General features: G+C 42.1%; 1 protein-coding gene across 19 annotated transcripts in view; it reads right to left on the reverse strand.

The window, feature by feature from the left end:
* Window positions 1–16,907, reverse strand: part of MICAL3 (microtubule associated monooxygenase, calponin and LIM domain containing 3) — a 2,299,897-nt gene that overhangs the window by 695,919 nt on the left and 1,587,071 nt on the right. For 18 of the 19 annotated variants that reach the window (XM_069628665.1, XM_069628663.1, XM_069628664.1 and 15 more), the window contains one exon: window positions 1,243–1,508. In XM_069628665.1, the coding sequence (XP_069484766.1) occupies window positions 1,243–1,508 (266 nt within the window). The remainder of the gene's footprint in view (window positions 1–1,242; window positions 1,509–16,907) is intronic. The other variant, XM_069628668.1, reaches the window with a different exon arrangement.

Below are 16,907 nucleotides of genomic sequence, written 5' to 3' on the forward strand. Positions count from 1 at the left end.
GCAGTGCAGTATAGTCCTGACCGCCATGTGGTTGGAGCATTTGGCCATGTTTTCACAACACCATATGAGATAAATATATATCTCATCATTGACACCCGAGGCGCTGCAATGTAGCCTTGACTGATCCAATCTAAAGACGTGCCAGTAAAAAGATGTATAAATCCGGTATACATATTAGGCTATTTTAAAAGCAGAGGAATCTGTGGGAAGAAATATCTTCTAGAAGTTTTATTTGTCTTTATTCTTAATTGCTATGCTGTTTATTGATGCATATATTAGTGGATATGATTTTTCACATAAAATTTTTTTTTTTAAAGTGTGGCGCTAAAGAAACTGGAAAAATGACGGGGTTGAAAACCTAATATGGTCCTCAATAAAAGGTGTATTTTTACCATCTTAACTTTAATTAAGGCTGTGTTATGCTCTCTTGACTTGCATGTTCTAGTTGCCATTCAGTCGGCACTGTTCATCTAGTAAATAGGCCTAAAAAACATACATTCGTACCAGGGAAAAACAGATTATCCAATCAGAATCTGTCTTTCCCCGGCTGTGACTCTAATCACCACATGCGGCATAAAATAGAAAAGGGACTAGATCCCTTTCAAATGGTGGCAGGCATTTTTTGATATTTTTTTTATGGCCGCCGTCATCCGAATATGGACTCGGTCCCTTTTTCATTTTAATGGCGGCTGCCACCATTGTTTTACTTTTCCACAGGGTATGGGCCCCCAGTTAAATCCTGGGGTGCGAATGGCTTTCACCAGCATAGCAGGGGGTACATGGCTGGTAACGGCCCACAGCCCTTGCTTCGCTTGGGCCTACCATGGCTTGAGCTTGCGAGCCAGAATCTGTGTAAGCCATTGCCCAGTTCTTTGCATTTTTATATTCTCTTATGTATGATCTGTATGATGTTCAAAGACTTGAACCAGATACATCAATAATGTATTCATAATTCAAGTACTGGGTAATTAGCATACAGTCCAAAAGCATGGCTGGCAGCAGTGGCAAACCCCAATTTAGCATTTACTGAGATAAAATATTAAGGTATGAGCAAAAGGCAGAACTGTTTGTAGTCAACTTGATCACTGGTAAGTATTTTATATTGGCATATAGAATTCATTGATTAAAAACCAAATCATATTGTAAATACTGCAGTGTCACATTTGTGATATTGTTCACTTACGCAGCCCTTGACACTGAAGTACTTGGCTTTGCACACTGCAACAAATTAATCTTACAAACCTTCACTGGATTCATCTTCCTCCTCATCCTCCTCCTCCTCTTTCTCCTCCTCTACATCCTCTTCTCCATTCTCTTGCACCATCTCGCCAGCTTCCAGAGGTTTTTCGCCTTCAGTCTCCCCTTCTTCTTGACCCTTAAGAAGAGCATGGATCCTTACGGCTTCCTTCCAGGGAACCCCTCCAAGATCAGACGAAGGTCCCTGTGGTTGATCTTCCTCCTCTTCTTCTTCTTCCTCATCCTCCTCTTCCATTTCAGATTCTGAGCTACTGCAAGTAAAAGAAAATTCACAAAGCAAGAAACTCAGTCGAGCTGCGTTACTACCATAGTATTCCCCTGCACCAATTAATTAGCAATTTGACGTACCTTCAACCTCATAAATATGTCAATATGTTAAAAGAACAGGAGATCATGAATACCCTTTTGTACAGAAAGCTATGTAATCAATGCTCCTTCATGATGGGATCTTCATTTTCATCATAAGGCAATAGCTCCTCATAGCAGGATGACAGAACATTTTAAGAAATCACAACCCAATCATTTTTTACTCCTTTTATCTTCATGTTTCTTCTGTTTTTTTTTTTTTACAAAATAAAAACCTGACATTACAAAACGAAACTCAAAACGCATACTGTTACTGCCAGTTGACGAGAACACAAAAAACCCAAATAAGATTAGAAAAATGCGTAAAACCTCCCCTTTTCAAACAGGACACCACTGTTCTTTAAAGACATAGTCCACAGAGAATTTACACAGTATCACCAATACATTTCAGCTTGTGAGATAGGATCCTGGAACACAAGCTCAGGCTAGAAGCTATTTTTCTGATGAATATATTCTTGGTAGTTGACCCTCATCCTCACTTAAAGTATTCAAGAATGCAAAGTTTCTCAACAAAACCCCCTACTTTTCAGTTCTAGTTTCTTCTCTCTCCTTTTACTGATCTTTCTTCTTTGCCTCTGTGATTGCTCTTTTCAATAGAGGTCTGAAACGTGATAATAAAATGGCTGAAGACATCAAGCATTAGAAAGGCATGCACTATTTGCAGATGGCCATTTCATAGCAGATTGCAAGGTTTATCGGGATATGACATGCCATAGAGTGAGGGGTAGAATAGAAGGCAAGCCAAGTTTGGCAAGCTAGCAGAGTGCTTCTCATTGGTGAGATGTTTTAAGACAGAGGATCTCAAAATCAAGGTGCTACAGGTTCTACACCAACTAACCTTGTTGCCGAGTAGGCCAGATAAACCGTCATAAAAGGCACCACCAACCACACATTTCTAATGACAAATGTGGAAAGCACAGTGTCGACCTTCCCAATCACTGGTGCCTGTGGCTGTGCAGGATACAGAGGCAAATGAGGAAGTTAAGGACGGGAACATAATTTCTTCAGAAGACAAATAGTATAGCCACTCATAAACTAGGTCCTTGTTCGTAGTCAACCTTTCAAAGTCTACCACACTTGCTGAGACTGATAGTACAAATTGAACAGACTATCCATTTTCTTTTAAACTGCATCTCAGTAAAGTTCACTTCAATGTGTTCATGATTAAAGCACTGAAAAAGCTAAACATCCCTATAATATTGAACTACAAAGGCATATTATCATTTTTTAGATGGATACATGCAAGCTCAGTGATAGACCACACCCTCATCTACCCTCAACAGTCCTCAGCTCCCTCAGACAAGGATAGTAACAGGGCACATGGCAGATGGTTAAAGGGAGGAATATAGGGGTGCGTAATTATTTGTATGTGTGTGTTTGCTGGGGGTGTCTTCAAGTCAAGCATACAGGAAAAGATAAGATTGAAGTGATGCAAAAAAGCAATATGTTTTACAAACCAATTAATTAGCAGATATGGTAGGTATTTTCTTCTGCAAAGGCTACTGCCACAGAGTTTTCCTCAAATGACAAATGAAAACAGACCCGGGGCGCCATTGGCCTGCATGAAGGGGCACATTTTCAAAATCTGCATTCAGAGGGTTCAGCCCACTTGGTACAACACCGTCATTGACATCTGGGGTCTTATTCTTGGCAGACGGATAGCTGAGGGATTAGGGTGGTGAACAGGGCTCCAATTCCAGCATGGAAGGCTCCCTCTGCTCCAAAACACCTAACACCAGTGACATGTCTCACTCCTACCAACAGCACACCAAATGGGAGTCAACATCAGTATCAAGCAACAATGGGCGTTATAACTGCAGATGCTAGGTACTCAACTTGGTCAGGCAACAAAAGGTCTTCTAATTCAAGCTGCTAGAAAACTGAGGGAAAACCAACTAAAGATGACACATGAATGTAAGAAGGTGACATTCTTGTAAAGAATGCTACAGAAGCATTGCAACAAAATAGTGAGGGAATAGTTCTTAGTCAAGATACCAGTGCAGAAGTAAGATCCCAAGTAAGACTTCAGAACCATTTTAGACTTAGCGATGCCAAACAAATGGGCCACAACGGAAACTTGTAGGGTGTGAGCATTACACCAAATATTTCTTTATCTTTGGGAGCCAGAAAGACTGTCAGTAAATATCTGCAAGATGCCTACTTCCACATCCCTACCACAAAGAATTACAGGAGTTTTCTTTGTTTCGTCACCGTGCAAAACCATTATGATAGTAGACTCTTTTCTCTTTGATCTAAAGTTAGCTCTTAGCAACCCCTTATCCAAGTAGATGCAGCTTTTTTCCCCACACGTAAGGAAGATTTGTTTATCCTTGCATAGATGATTAGAAAATCAAAGTGTCCCAAGACGATCAACTGGATTGCTTCTGACTTCGAAGAGCATGCAAGCAGACTGCAGCCCGGTATGAAACATGCATAACCCAGGAATAGTCATCAGCACTGCGAAAGGAACCAGTTCTCCTTTGGAGGAGAGACTAATTGTTCAAGGAATACGCCCTAAAATTGTGAAACCTTTTTCATTGCAGGACCATGTCTTGCTCCTAAACTCAATGCCATTGTGCATCTTCCTAATGACACAACTGAGATTTCATATGAGGTCTATGCAGAAATACCTAGAGGATCAATGGTCTAACAAATAGGCCAATTTAACAGACACAATAAGTTACCACAAATGCTATCCAGTTTTATGTGGTGGAGCTATGTTCCTATCTGATGGTGGACAGTCAATATCACGCATCAATTGTCTCACTCAAGGGATTGAAAGTGGAAGAAGTTGGGAGATTGAGACATCCCAGAATACCTGCTTGCAATATTAATGACTATTCACGAAAACACATCTGTACAAGGGAGAGTGAACAACCGGGATACCTTGTCCAAGTGTTAAAACTCAGCGTGGACTACAACAGGGATCTGTTTTGGCACCAAGGCTTTTTAATCTTTATTTGGCAGACTTAGGCCCTATATTAGAGGCTGTGGCTTTTAAACACCGAAAGATTGGCAACCACAGAGTTTGCTGATTATCCTATGCAGATGAAGTGCTCTTGATAGATCAGGCTCAAATTGGGCTGCAAAGAATGATTCAAGCTATCATCTCGTATGCCTGCCAAAATGAGCTAATTATCAATAGCAAAAAAGCCAGCATTAGCAGATTTTCTACAAGATTAAAAAAACAAATTATTTTACCTGGAGAGTTGATAAGCTTGAGATCAGTCTAGCAACTGATTTGAAATATTTAGGTATGATATTTAGGCCACATCCTACAAAGGGAGCCTTGGTAGAAAAAGCTTAAGAGAAAAAGGTCTGCAACTAGCTGTGCAATTAAAATGTTTAAAACAAAGATACTGTCGCTATGCAGCGAGTCCCATGATAGATTTCTATAAATTAAAGGTTGTGCCAGACCTATTAAATGGCCAAGAGGTTTTGTCCAGATCCCTGGAGGTTGATTGGGACATCATTGAGTTATGAATCTGGGAAAAGGCCCAATTATCTGCCCATATGTATGCCAATAGCCACACTGCAGTTTGAGTTGGGACTGACCTCGCTGAGACTCTAGTGGGAATGGAAAGTTATTTCATTATATCGTAGTCTTATATCCTATTCCAGTGGGTCGCGTTTTGAACGGTTCACTACTGATAGTTTCCATAGCAGTCAGGCTATGCCATTAGAAGTGGTGACAACCCTGGTGATCAGATGTGTGCCCCTTGTAAAGGTGGCAAGATCATAAAATAATTAACACCTTATTTTAGAATGTGTAGCATTACAGGATAAAAGGGATCACTTTTTTGCTAAATTTGTTCATGAATTTAGATGGCTTTTAACCTCCGACATCTGGGATAGGGCTACCAGTGGTCAGACGATTAATTTGACTTTTCCAATTCTGTCATTTTTGGGAGTGGTTGTTGTAGTTTCACTGAAGGAAAGATAAGTTGGAGAGGATGATTTTATATTATATTTATATTAAGTATGTTGTGAGTTTTAAGATGTGAACAACAATATATAATCTGTTACTTTGAACATGTATGAACTTTATGAATTTGCTATGTATTACTCGGGCGGTTAGATGGTTATTTAATCTATATTACATTTTCTTACCATCTATATTTTGTATTATGCAGCATTGTTAGTATGAAATATTGTCATTTGTCATTGAGGCCAACATTGTTAGGTAATTCATAAATAACATTTAAAAAAGGGTTTGAAATACTTAGGGCAGCAGAATAATACATCAACCTTCTGAAATTGTAGAGATTTCATCTGGCCTTAAAGACTTTTCAACCTTCAATATAGGACAAACATATTCTACATCAACAAGTTGAAGTCTGCATCCTACTGAGGTCTATCTACAGGTGGCTCGAAGCCAAGATCCCTTTATCATTGGACAAAACATAAAGGTGCAACCGTAGTGCCCAAGATCCTGTAAACGGGAGATACATTTTATGAGACAAGCGGGCCATCTAAAACATGTCATACCATTTACTCTGGGGCGAGCAACAAAGCAGGAAAGATGAACCCCAGAGAGACACAAGGATAGGTTATCAGTAAAAGTGAAGCCTTCAGCTTCACTCCTCTGACATTTTGTTCATTTTGCTATGGGGAAACCGGTCAATCCTTCAGACTTTCACTACTGGAAAACTATCCCTTTTGTCTTTTTACCTTTTAGGTAACTTTTTGACAGTGCACACAGCATCTTACAATTGAATGCATTGGGGATACTTTTGTATAACCCTAGTTGTTAACACTTGGGATTTTTGGTTACGTTTAAGTGTGCCTAAAGATAAGGTGGCAGCAATCATTTGTACCATGTTTGCGTTACTTCTAGTGTGCACATTCGCGTTTACCACATATGGCCACGTAACATGGCTAAATGACATTCCATAAGATTTTTCCTTGTTCTTTGGCTATATTGTTTGGCCTTCCTGCCTTGCCAGGTTACAAAATCCCATATAAGGTCATGTACTTGCCAGGGATATCTGCTGCTTTTGCATTCTAGTGATGCCTTTGTGTCCGTGTGTGGCCCAGGAAGGGGGTGAGACTGTCTAGTCCCATTCCACATCCGTGGCGCTGGAAAGTCTAGGTGTGTGGCATCAGTGAAACCCACAGTAGTCCCCAATTGGACCACTACTGGCGGTTTGAATGGTGCAGATCCGTACCGTTTGTGTGCTTGGACTTGCGTCCAGGAAGAATTTTGGATAAGAGGACTCCTCCTGAAGTAATTTCTTCGGAACCGCGTTGGAGCCAATTAATTGTGTTGAAGAGCATCCGACTGAAGATCCATGGATGCTGCCTGAAGAGGCCCAGCATCCCCTTCCTCTGTTTGGCCAAGTGAAACCTTGCTGGAGTACCCGACCTGCAAAGGCCCTAAGCGTCGTTTCAACCCTTGGGGGACCAACCAGTCTCGATACGCTCCCAATCCAGCCGTCCTGAGCCTTTGGAAGTGTGCCTGGACCACCCAGTGGACTGACAAACTCTCCAGTGGGCTACCTCAGTAGAACCGTTGCCATTCGGCATTCATCGCTGGAAATTTAATAGTTGCCAGCTTGGGGTGTAAATTACCTTCCTGCCGAATTTCAGCCTCTCAGCCTCAAGGGATCCTGCTCTGTAAGGTCTTCTTCAACCGTGACTGGAGGGACGCCTGCCGTCGCTGGAACCTGCCTTCTCCAGTTTGGTGAAGTGTCCTGAAGAGGTCTGCACCAGTGCCTTCAGCATTTCTTCATCCCCAAGGGTTGCACTGTTCCTGGAACCGACCAGAAGAATTCATGCACCCACAGCTCCTGGGCACCTATCACTAAAATCAACAGTGGGAAAACCTACCTCTGGGGCCCCCCCCAGTCAACCAATCTAGTCCTCTGGGAAAATCAGAGTCAGGGGGGTAAGTAAACACATAGTATTTGCGCCCCCCCCCCTGTTCTTACAATAAATCTTAGAATAAACTTCCATTCCATCCCTTTTTGATAATCACGTCTAAAAGCAGCTGTACCTGAAACATATGAACATTATTTTACCCACCAGTAACATTGTTGAATATCTTCTCTGGAACATTTCACCAATCCAAGAACCCTTCATTCACCAGACCCATTTTCTGGTAAGATGCTTTGCGACTCTTGGTCACAAGGCCCCATTTTCATAGGGATTGAACTTCTAAAGGTAGGCTATCTTTCATGTGACTAGTTTCCACCTAACTGCATTGTGTTGAATACATTCCTAAGTACCTATGGTGACTTTATACATGTTTATAATTGAGTGATGTGTTATACCACCTGCTTGTTTCATCTCCTAGTGTGTGTTTTGGGCCTAGAATAAATATAGTATTTTTGTTTTTTCCAGTCTAAATTGAATTATTGTGTGCTTCACTGTGTGAACTCATTGTGGACCCCTAACCCCACTGTCACTCTCTTGAGAACAGCCTTGACTGCCCTTCTCTGCTACCTTTCAGTTACCCAGTTCACTATAACTAGGGTGGCTTCCTACAATCTGTCCACCAGGCCAGATTCTATAAATCCATCTCAACAGTCACTCTCTCCAGCTCACTGAATAGCTTTTCTCAAACAGCTAACCCTGGAAATATATACAGGGTGGCCTCCCTTGGGCATACATTAACCAAGATTCTGGATGATTTCTCCTTGCAACAAACCTCCAAGTTTCATAATCCTTAGTCCGGGGCTCTGCACCTTAAAGGTGTCGCCAATTCTCACTAATGAATATGTATATCTGTGATGGCACCATTGCGGTCATACGATGCGCAACGGGGGGGGGGGGCTATGCATAGTTAAGGCAACTTGCTCAAAATGCGATAGCTGAATTTCAGGGGTTTTGTTGCGCTAAATCTAATCACCTTAACTCTCCCAACCAAGGTGGTTATTCACTGAATTTCAAGGGATTTGTTATACTATAGTTTCTTCGGGCCCACTAGCCGTGGCGACTGTACATACTGCACCAATAGGTTTCTTTGGGGCCCACTAGCCATGGCCTTTCGGCCGTGGACACTATACATGTTGCACCAATAGGTTTTTTCACAGCCCACTAGCCATGGTCCTTGGTCATGTTGCAACAATAGGCTTATTTGGGGCCTGCTAGCCATAACCACTGTACATACTGCACCAATAGGTTTCATTGGGGCCCGCTAGTGATGACCTTAGGTCCAGAGACCCATTAACCCCTGCCTAGGACATGTAATTACTGCAGGTGTAAAATTACCTTTTTCCTCCCTATTCCTGCGGGATTCCCCCGATAATGGCAATGAACTACACATATAGTGGCACTGAACTACTCATGCATGCAGGATTTCCCTGGTACTCCCCTTGATGACATTAAAAAATCCCAAACTCTTCCCTGTCCTCACACACACTCACCAAGGGCCCCCCTCTCTTCATAGACGCCCCCACTCTCCACAATTGCTTTTTCTCATCCCTGGTCCTTTCCTGGCCATTACCCCATCACGGTTTGGTTTGTGTGACGCATTTTCTTCTCAATGGTGGAGTTGATTGAAATGTTGAAACCTTTTTTTTTTTAACTCTTATTCCCGTGATAATTTCAAAGTCATTGTTTCCAATAATGGAAACTCCTGCAGTAGGGTGGCGATTTGCCGATTAGCACGATAACGGGAAAAATTGCCCTGAATTAAAAAGTCTACCACATCCTTACAGGCACTCAACATGTGTCCCCCTTTTTATTCCAGGTGCTCTTACTTCACTTCATTGCTTTTTCCTTCGCTAACCCTGTCCCATTACCCCCCCCCATCACTCATCGCTTCGTGTGAGACGCACTTGTTTCTGAGCGCGTCTTGCGGCGCTGCCGCTGTAATCGAGAGATTCATGCTGTCTTCCCCTGATAAGCCAGACATTGTCTGCATTTCTAACCTTAACTGGTTCCCCAACCCACCGACAAATCCCCAACTTTACATGTAGCCTGATGTGATTGCTATTGATATAATATATGGCCAGGCCACCTAAGTGCTGTCATTCAAAACATTCAGTGTTCCCCTAGGAGTGACTACTTAAACAGAAGAGTTTTGAGTCTCTTTCTGATGTTGAGAATGTTATTGGACTCTGTATGATCAGGGGAGAGACCATTCCAAAGTTTGATCCAAATCTGCCCAGTGGTTCTCGCGCTACGGATGTTCAAAAACTGCACATTTTCTATATGGCAAAATGAATGGGAATAGGCTGAAAACTGCATTTTTATGTTTTTTTTATAACTTTTTCATTTTTAACTAATTGTTCCCAAAATGTCATTTTTTTGGAAAATGTTATCCAAATCCATCCAGCAAGTTAAGTCATTAGCCTCGTTTAGCCTCTCTGCTGCAAAACACCAAGGCTGATATAACGGTTTTAAAGGAGCAGGGAGCACCCCTTTTCTCTGTCGAATATTTTAAAAACTACTGGATGGATATACCCAAAACCAGTCAAGGAAGTTATATCAATGCTTTGTGCACAAGTGGTTTCTTATTTGGTCCAAAGCTACCCAGTGGTCTTCATGCTACGACTGTTCAAAAACTGCACTAGCTCTCTTTGGGAAAATGAACGGGCTGAAAACTGTAGTATTTTGTTTTCTTAATACATTTTTTTTTTCCCCTAGCATTTCAAGTTTGGAGGAGGGCAGGTCCTTGACACACTTTTGGTTTTGAACATTTCACCCAAATCTATCCAGCAAATCAAAAGTTATTAGCAATAGAATTTTTGGAGAAAATGGCTGCTCTTTCATTTCTGAAAAGCCTGTCTGCTGCAAAGCACCATGAAAGATATAGCTATAATTGTGGGAGAAGGGGGCACCCCCTACCCCATCACATATTTTAAAAAAGAATGGACGGAATAAGCCAGACCCCTCCTGGAAGTCACTGCTTCGTGTCCAAGTTGTTTCTTATTATGTGCAATTTTGTCCAGCGGTTTTTGCCCTGCACAGAAAGTTTGACTTTCTCTAGGGGAAAACAGCCAAAAACAGAATGTTTGTATTCTCTTAATAACTTTTCCATTTGTTAACTATTCTTTTCCAAATGGGTTGCGGGGGAGATATGGGGTCCGCCCGGGACAGACTGTTTGCAAAATATCAGCCAAATCCGTCTTGCAAGTCAAAAATATTAGCAATTCAATTTTCAGGTGTCCTATGGAACTAGGTACACACCTTAACTATAGTGCAGAGTATATTCTAAAATATATTTATGAGTGCACTTGCATAAATGATGACATATGTAAACATGAACAAAGTAATGTACCCCCCCCACCCACCAATACCATTATGTGAACATTTAGTAAAGTACACATTTCTTAAATCTTACTTCCACATGTTCCAATATACACTGTACATTGCTAATGAACATAACGGATCAATATGGCAATCACTGCTTGAACATGCTATGATAGGTTATTTATAACGTGCTTAATACCCAGAGGTTTCTAAGCGCAGACCCGGGGATCAAACCTGTGTTGCTCACTGCTGTCTTGCTTCCAAGGCGAGCACGCTGACCCTGAGCTATCCTCCCGAGATATTACATGGTATAATTCGTCATCAATCCCCACTAAGTTCTTATAGTGCTATAAAGTGCCAGATGCAGTAGCACTAACTCACTGTACCTCAGATTTCTGCTGGAAACAGCTGTGGTCTATAGTCTTCTTGGCATGGTGGGTCTGAAATTCTGACCAGATGTCTTTAGTGTAAGAAATAGGATGCAGTATGATTCTGTAAGTTTCTTCCAAATCGTTACAATAAACCAGGTATCTTATTGCATGTACCTTGGTATAATGTCTTTCAACCAGCTTATCCGTACACTCCTCTCAGCAAGAAGCAAGGCTTAATTAACCAATATGGCCTTAAGAAGGAGAGCAACCTCTAATGTGAGTAGTATTAGAAACAGGGTCCTGGGTATTTTCTTATGAATAATTTGTACAATTTCTTCTATTACTTTCTGGTAGAACCTGTGTGTTACAGGGAATTCCCAGAGTAGGAGCAGCAATATAGCTAGATAAAATGTATGTTCCACAAATAATTCACTATTCTTAGGGAAGATACCATGCAGCCATTCATGTCTTCAAAATGACCTGATGAGTATTTTACAGTGTTTAAGGTGACACTGAGCTCGGAAACCTTTTAGGTTTGTTCACACAAGGTCACATTGTGTATAAGTAATTGACAATGCCAACTCTTCCTCCCACTCACTTTCATTGGTTCTCCAACCCTAATTTGGTAGATTATATAGAGTAGTAATTAAATATCACTACCCCACTGCTGGCAATATATAATGTAGGATCGCTGTAGTCAATGAAGCTGTGGAAAGAAAGACCCATCCAGCCTTAAGCAGAGCCCAGAGTTGATGTTACCCCATTATGGCCAAACCTAGGAATGCAACCTCTGGCTTAAACTGCCCCACCCAAAAATGTATCAATAGGAACTATATCACCTAGACTCTCGCTTTATCTTGCATATTGTTGGTTATATTAATGACGATATTATGTAGTATATATAATTGCCCCCCTTTTCCAATTTGAGGTGAAGAGCCTGGAGTTTAAATGCCCATATATTGCAGGGTACTGTGCCAGACCATACTTGTACAGTATATGTGTCTCAATGTTCTCTCTCGCCACTAGTCTGAATATACTAGGCATAAATAAGCTTTGAACTGCAGAGCCCGTTCAGGCTTGATGGGTAAATAAGTAAACTCACTTTAATTGTCTTGGAAGCAGACAATTTGGTAGGTAACTGCCAGTGTGTTTTTTTTTCAGATGCAAATGTCCCATCACAGGGCCAATTGGCTAAACATTCACACATAAGAAAGACCCTACTGATTAAATGATTTTTTTTTTTTTAAAAACAGTAATTGCGAGGGTGTTCAAGGTGCCCAGACGTGGTTTATCATTTGCATTTGTCCTGCCCATGACAGCTCCGAAGGTGAATAGATCCCTTCAGCAATGGCCAGAATGTCATGGGTAGAGGGTGGCTGCAGTCACTAACTGCTGCCCATTAGCAGGGCATTACTAGAAACATAACCAGTGTTTAATATTTTGCCACCCGGGACTGCAGTGAGGCGAGGAGTTGGGACACTTCCTCCCAGCCCCAGGGCCCTCCTGTTGAGGCAGCAGCTGGTGAAAAAAGACTTGGACTATGCCAAAATGTCCCCGTTTTTCGGCACTGTGGAGTACATTGTAAGGGCAAGCCGCCCCCCCCCCCCTGCAGTGGTTCAGAGAATGGCTTGTCTGCGCTTGGAATAATAAGCGCTCTATGTAATTATAGCAGCCACAGCATCTGTAAATTCAAAATAAATGTGCTTGTCACCTCAGGTTACCTTCAATTTCGCTGGGTGTAGCATGGCATATTTCAGCTCTGACCTGGAGCACCTGCTTCACACCCTGAAACATTTCTCTAGCATGTTGTACTGCCAATGTGATGTCAGAGGTATACGCTGATGCAGCTTTTGCCCAATCTGCACTCACCGTTTTCTCTTACAGCATGGTGTCCTGGTCCTTCTCATTTAATATATGGGCTATGAGATAGGGGGGTTTGCTCTCTGAGGTGGATATGGGTCCAGTGGCCAACGTACAGGCTCATTTATAAAGACCAGTGAGACTCAAGCGGTCACAAGAAATTGTCTAAACAGTTTAACAAATAGGACCATCAACACTTGTGTATTCAACTCAGTCAATGCTAAAATGTGGGTGTTCTAACGTCATGCCGGCTTATCCTCGCCCCCCAGCTGTGTGTCTGCTTACTTCAAGGCAATTTCCCAAACTTGCACTTTCTTCTCCAAGGTTTCTGCAGTACTACCCTGTGCAGTACTCCAACTTTATAATTCTGCTGGCTCACATTTCCATCCGGAGTTCAAAAAAGTAAATTTTCACTTTAACGGAGTCCATTATTATCAGGCAGCTTTCCATATATGCTTTTCATGACATTCAGTACAATAGACGGCTCCTTGAGGGATAGATGCTGTATCACCCGATGTCCGTCCTGCTGTCCTGGGCATTTCCATCTGCCTTATCTCCTTTCTAGCAGTGAATCCTTCTATCCTCCCCTGCTGCATCTGGTGTCTCCATCCTTCAGAGCCCCGCTTCAGTTCCTAACAAATGGCCTTCATTTACAAGGTAGAGCTGTCGGAGAAATAATTTCATTTTTCTGATGTTTGTCAGAAATAGCAGAACAGTGCTCCCAGGCTGCTGCGCCTCAGACAGGCCAAATCATAGGAATCCCTCTCTACATCCTTTCATAAACTAATAATATCAGTTGCATAATGTGCTTTAAAATGTTTCATGGTGCACTAGTAACCAAGTTACATCCTTTCATGCTCTATCAATATTAACAGCACAACCATCTCAAGAACAACTTTTTCGGGACTTGTCATAAAATCATTAAAACAGTGAATGTAAAGGTTTGGGCATGTAGACACACCCAGTGCTGCGCTGTGTCAATGAGCCGTAGGATTATAGATACTTTAGACTAGCAGGGATTGCTGCATTTACACAATTAGTGGGACGTGCCCAATGTCGCTCTTTAAACACGTTATTGTCCCTGATTCGAAATGGTCTTCAAATGCCCCAAATCCCTTCGGCAGATAAAGATGGATTGTTCATACTCAATAATACAACCAACAAGTTTTCTTAAATGGATATATTCCATGTTAGTCGATTTATTTCTGTACAAAATCCTTTGAAAACTATCTGACACGGGTTTCGACTTTCTTTGTCTTTATCAAGGATTAGGTACAGTTCGATTCTATGTTAATGCACAGATTGCCTTTGGGGTGAACCGTCTGTAGATGGATCGGTTCAATCAAGTATGTTAGATTATCATCTGTAATGTGGGCCTGTATGCCTGTCCATTAGATATGTTCTTACATGCAACTATGTTGTGATGTTGCTTCTATATATTGAGACTGATTGGTCTAAGCATATTTCTTAAGAAAAATATTTCAACTGCCGTGTTTGGCCTTGAGCAAAATTTTGTTACAACAATGTTATTCCTTTTTTCGTGGGCTCGACTCCCTGGGTTGGGCAGGGAGCAACTGAATGCTTTGGAACCATAGAAAATCTATGTGCATCACTGCTGTAAACCAATTCTTTAGTGAGTGCCATTTTGAAACTTTGGTCAAAACATGTTGTGGATGCCTCCCCTCACACCTAGATTTCAATGAGCTCTCAGACTATGGTGAAGCGGAACCATTCAAACCTATACATAATGTTCAACCCGGCTTGGCCTAGTCAATTGTCTTACACTAACAACCTGTCGCTCCTGCCAGAGGCAGTTGTGCTGATCAGGACATTCTCGCCGAGATGGGGGGGGCAGCATACTCCATAGCAAACTACTGATGAGCTTAACTGGCATTAAGTTCTTACAAAATTGCAACTTTAAGATTCCACAAAACTGAATTGACTATGTGAGACAGACATGGTATCAAGAGATGACACCGACAACAGATGTAATAGTTTTTAAAACCTTTATTAAAATACCAGGATGGGTGTAACGCCTAACTTGCCCTATAGCTATGGTGGGGATTGCTCTACCTAAAGAAAGTAAGGAAACGTTAGGTCTGTAAGTTCAACTCAAAATTCTGTGTGTCAAAACCTATGCTTGCTCTCACGTCTAATATAGAAATGTAGTGTTGGGATATTCCAACTTAAATAGTGTTCAACAAAGTCTGGAGCAGTCTCTAGCCTCCTTCACAAGTTCAGGATACAGTTCCAAACGCAAAGTTCAAAAAGGTGCTTAGGGTTCCATTCCCCAAGCTTAAGGACTCCTTCACCAAAACAACTATTTTCCAAAGGAGCTCAAGGGCTCCCTTCCCCAAGCTTCAAAGCACAATGTTCAAATTAGATTCTCTCTGTTCACTGGAAGCTCAGGATTCCGTTTCCCAAGCTATAAGCACTTGCTCTCACTGCTTATCAAAATTGACATTGTTCAATAGCATTCGTATTTCAAAGTTGCTTTCACACTTCTCCTTGTTGGGGCGCCCTGGCCTAAACGTAGTTAACAGGTCGCATGGTCCACCCATTACAGGTCACGTAACCAACCAGTTGCCCTTAGCCAGCTTTCTACCACTTTGCCGAATTACAGCGTCTCACCAGTTCTTAGATTCAGGATTTACCTTTCTGGATACTTCTTTGGTTCTCCTTTCTATAATGTACAAGCTTGAATTTCAGATACAGCTTTGTTTTGCCTGATCAGCATTTTGCTCATACTTCACTGGTTCCCCTCGGGTTGCTTGTTCTTTGCTTTCACTCTTATTCACAGTATTCTTGTTTTGTGATACCTTTACAATGTCCTTTGTTAATCAGAGTCTTTTGAACACATATCGCTTAATTGGGACCACTCTGACACAATGTTTCTGCAAAATCCAATTCAAGTATAGCATTCGCCTTAGTTATTTTATTTCACTCTGAGACTTTCGAAAACATGCCAACTGCACGCAACCAATCTGCTACAATGTAATTCCTTCACTTCCATACGCGCACCGGGTTTCCCTGCATTCTTTTGAAACTCACCGGCTTCAAGGTGCTTTTCTTCGGTTTCCTAAGTAATATGCTTTCTGGGATTTGAGGTCAGGGTCTCACCGCCTGCCCCTCCGACACCACTGTCGGGGAATTCAGGGGAATTAGCCGTTCTTGACCACAGCAAAGGGACTAGTACCTTCCACAGTACCTTCTCGGGCTCTTTGGAGATACGTCTCCCTCACCACCCAATGACAGATTCTCTCACTCTGTCGTTCTTCAGCGTCCCGTTCTCCTCCGGCTTCCCACAGGCTGGTGTGGCTCTCCTGCTGATCTCTCCTCCCACAGATTTCTCGCTCTCTTTACTGTTTGTGGACTCCCTCTTTTATACACCTGTGAGTCTCTAACAGGTTGCAGGTGTGAAGTCCCAGGCTCAATTGCCTGAATACAATTAGTCCAATTATCAGGCCATGTCTGACATTCAGCTCTATAGCCTTCAGGCCCCTTCTTCTTCGTCTCAGTATTATAGTGGTGTCTCCTATAGGTAATCTTCATTACTCTTGGGGTTAGTTTCTTCTTCTCAGTACTTGGTCTGACTTCGGGGGGAAAAGTAGGATCTGGACAGCAATACCTTACAAATGCTGAGGGAGGTTAAGGTAAGTCACTATCAAGAAATGGAGGATACCGGGTCTTGCCTTCAGGTACCCTCTCTACAATCTCCAAGGACCCTCTACCCAGGTGATCCTTTCTCGCTAGTCCACCCCCAGGGTCGGGATCCAAAAGTGATGGCCCTTCCATGGCCACCTGAACAGAAGATCCCCGGGGAGTAGATGGGAGAGCACCTTCAGGTTTCTCAAC

Source organism: Ambystoma mexicanum, chromosome 12 (assembly GCF_040938575.1).
Source record: "Ambystoma mexicanum isolate Mex_15411 chromosome 12, UKY_AmexF1_1, whole genome shotgun sequence".
Classification (NCBI taxonomy): domain Eukaryota; kingdom Metazoa; phylum Chordata; class Amphibia; order Caudata; family Ambystomatidae; genus Ambystoma; species Ambystoma mexicanum.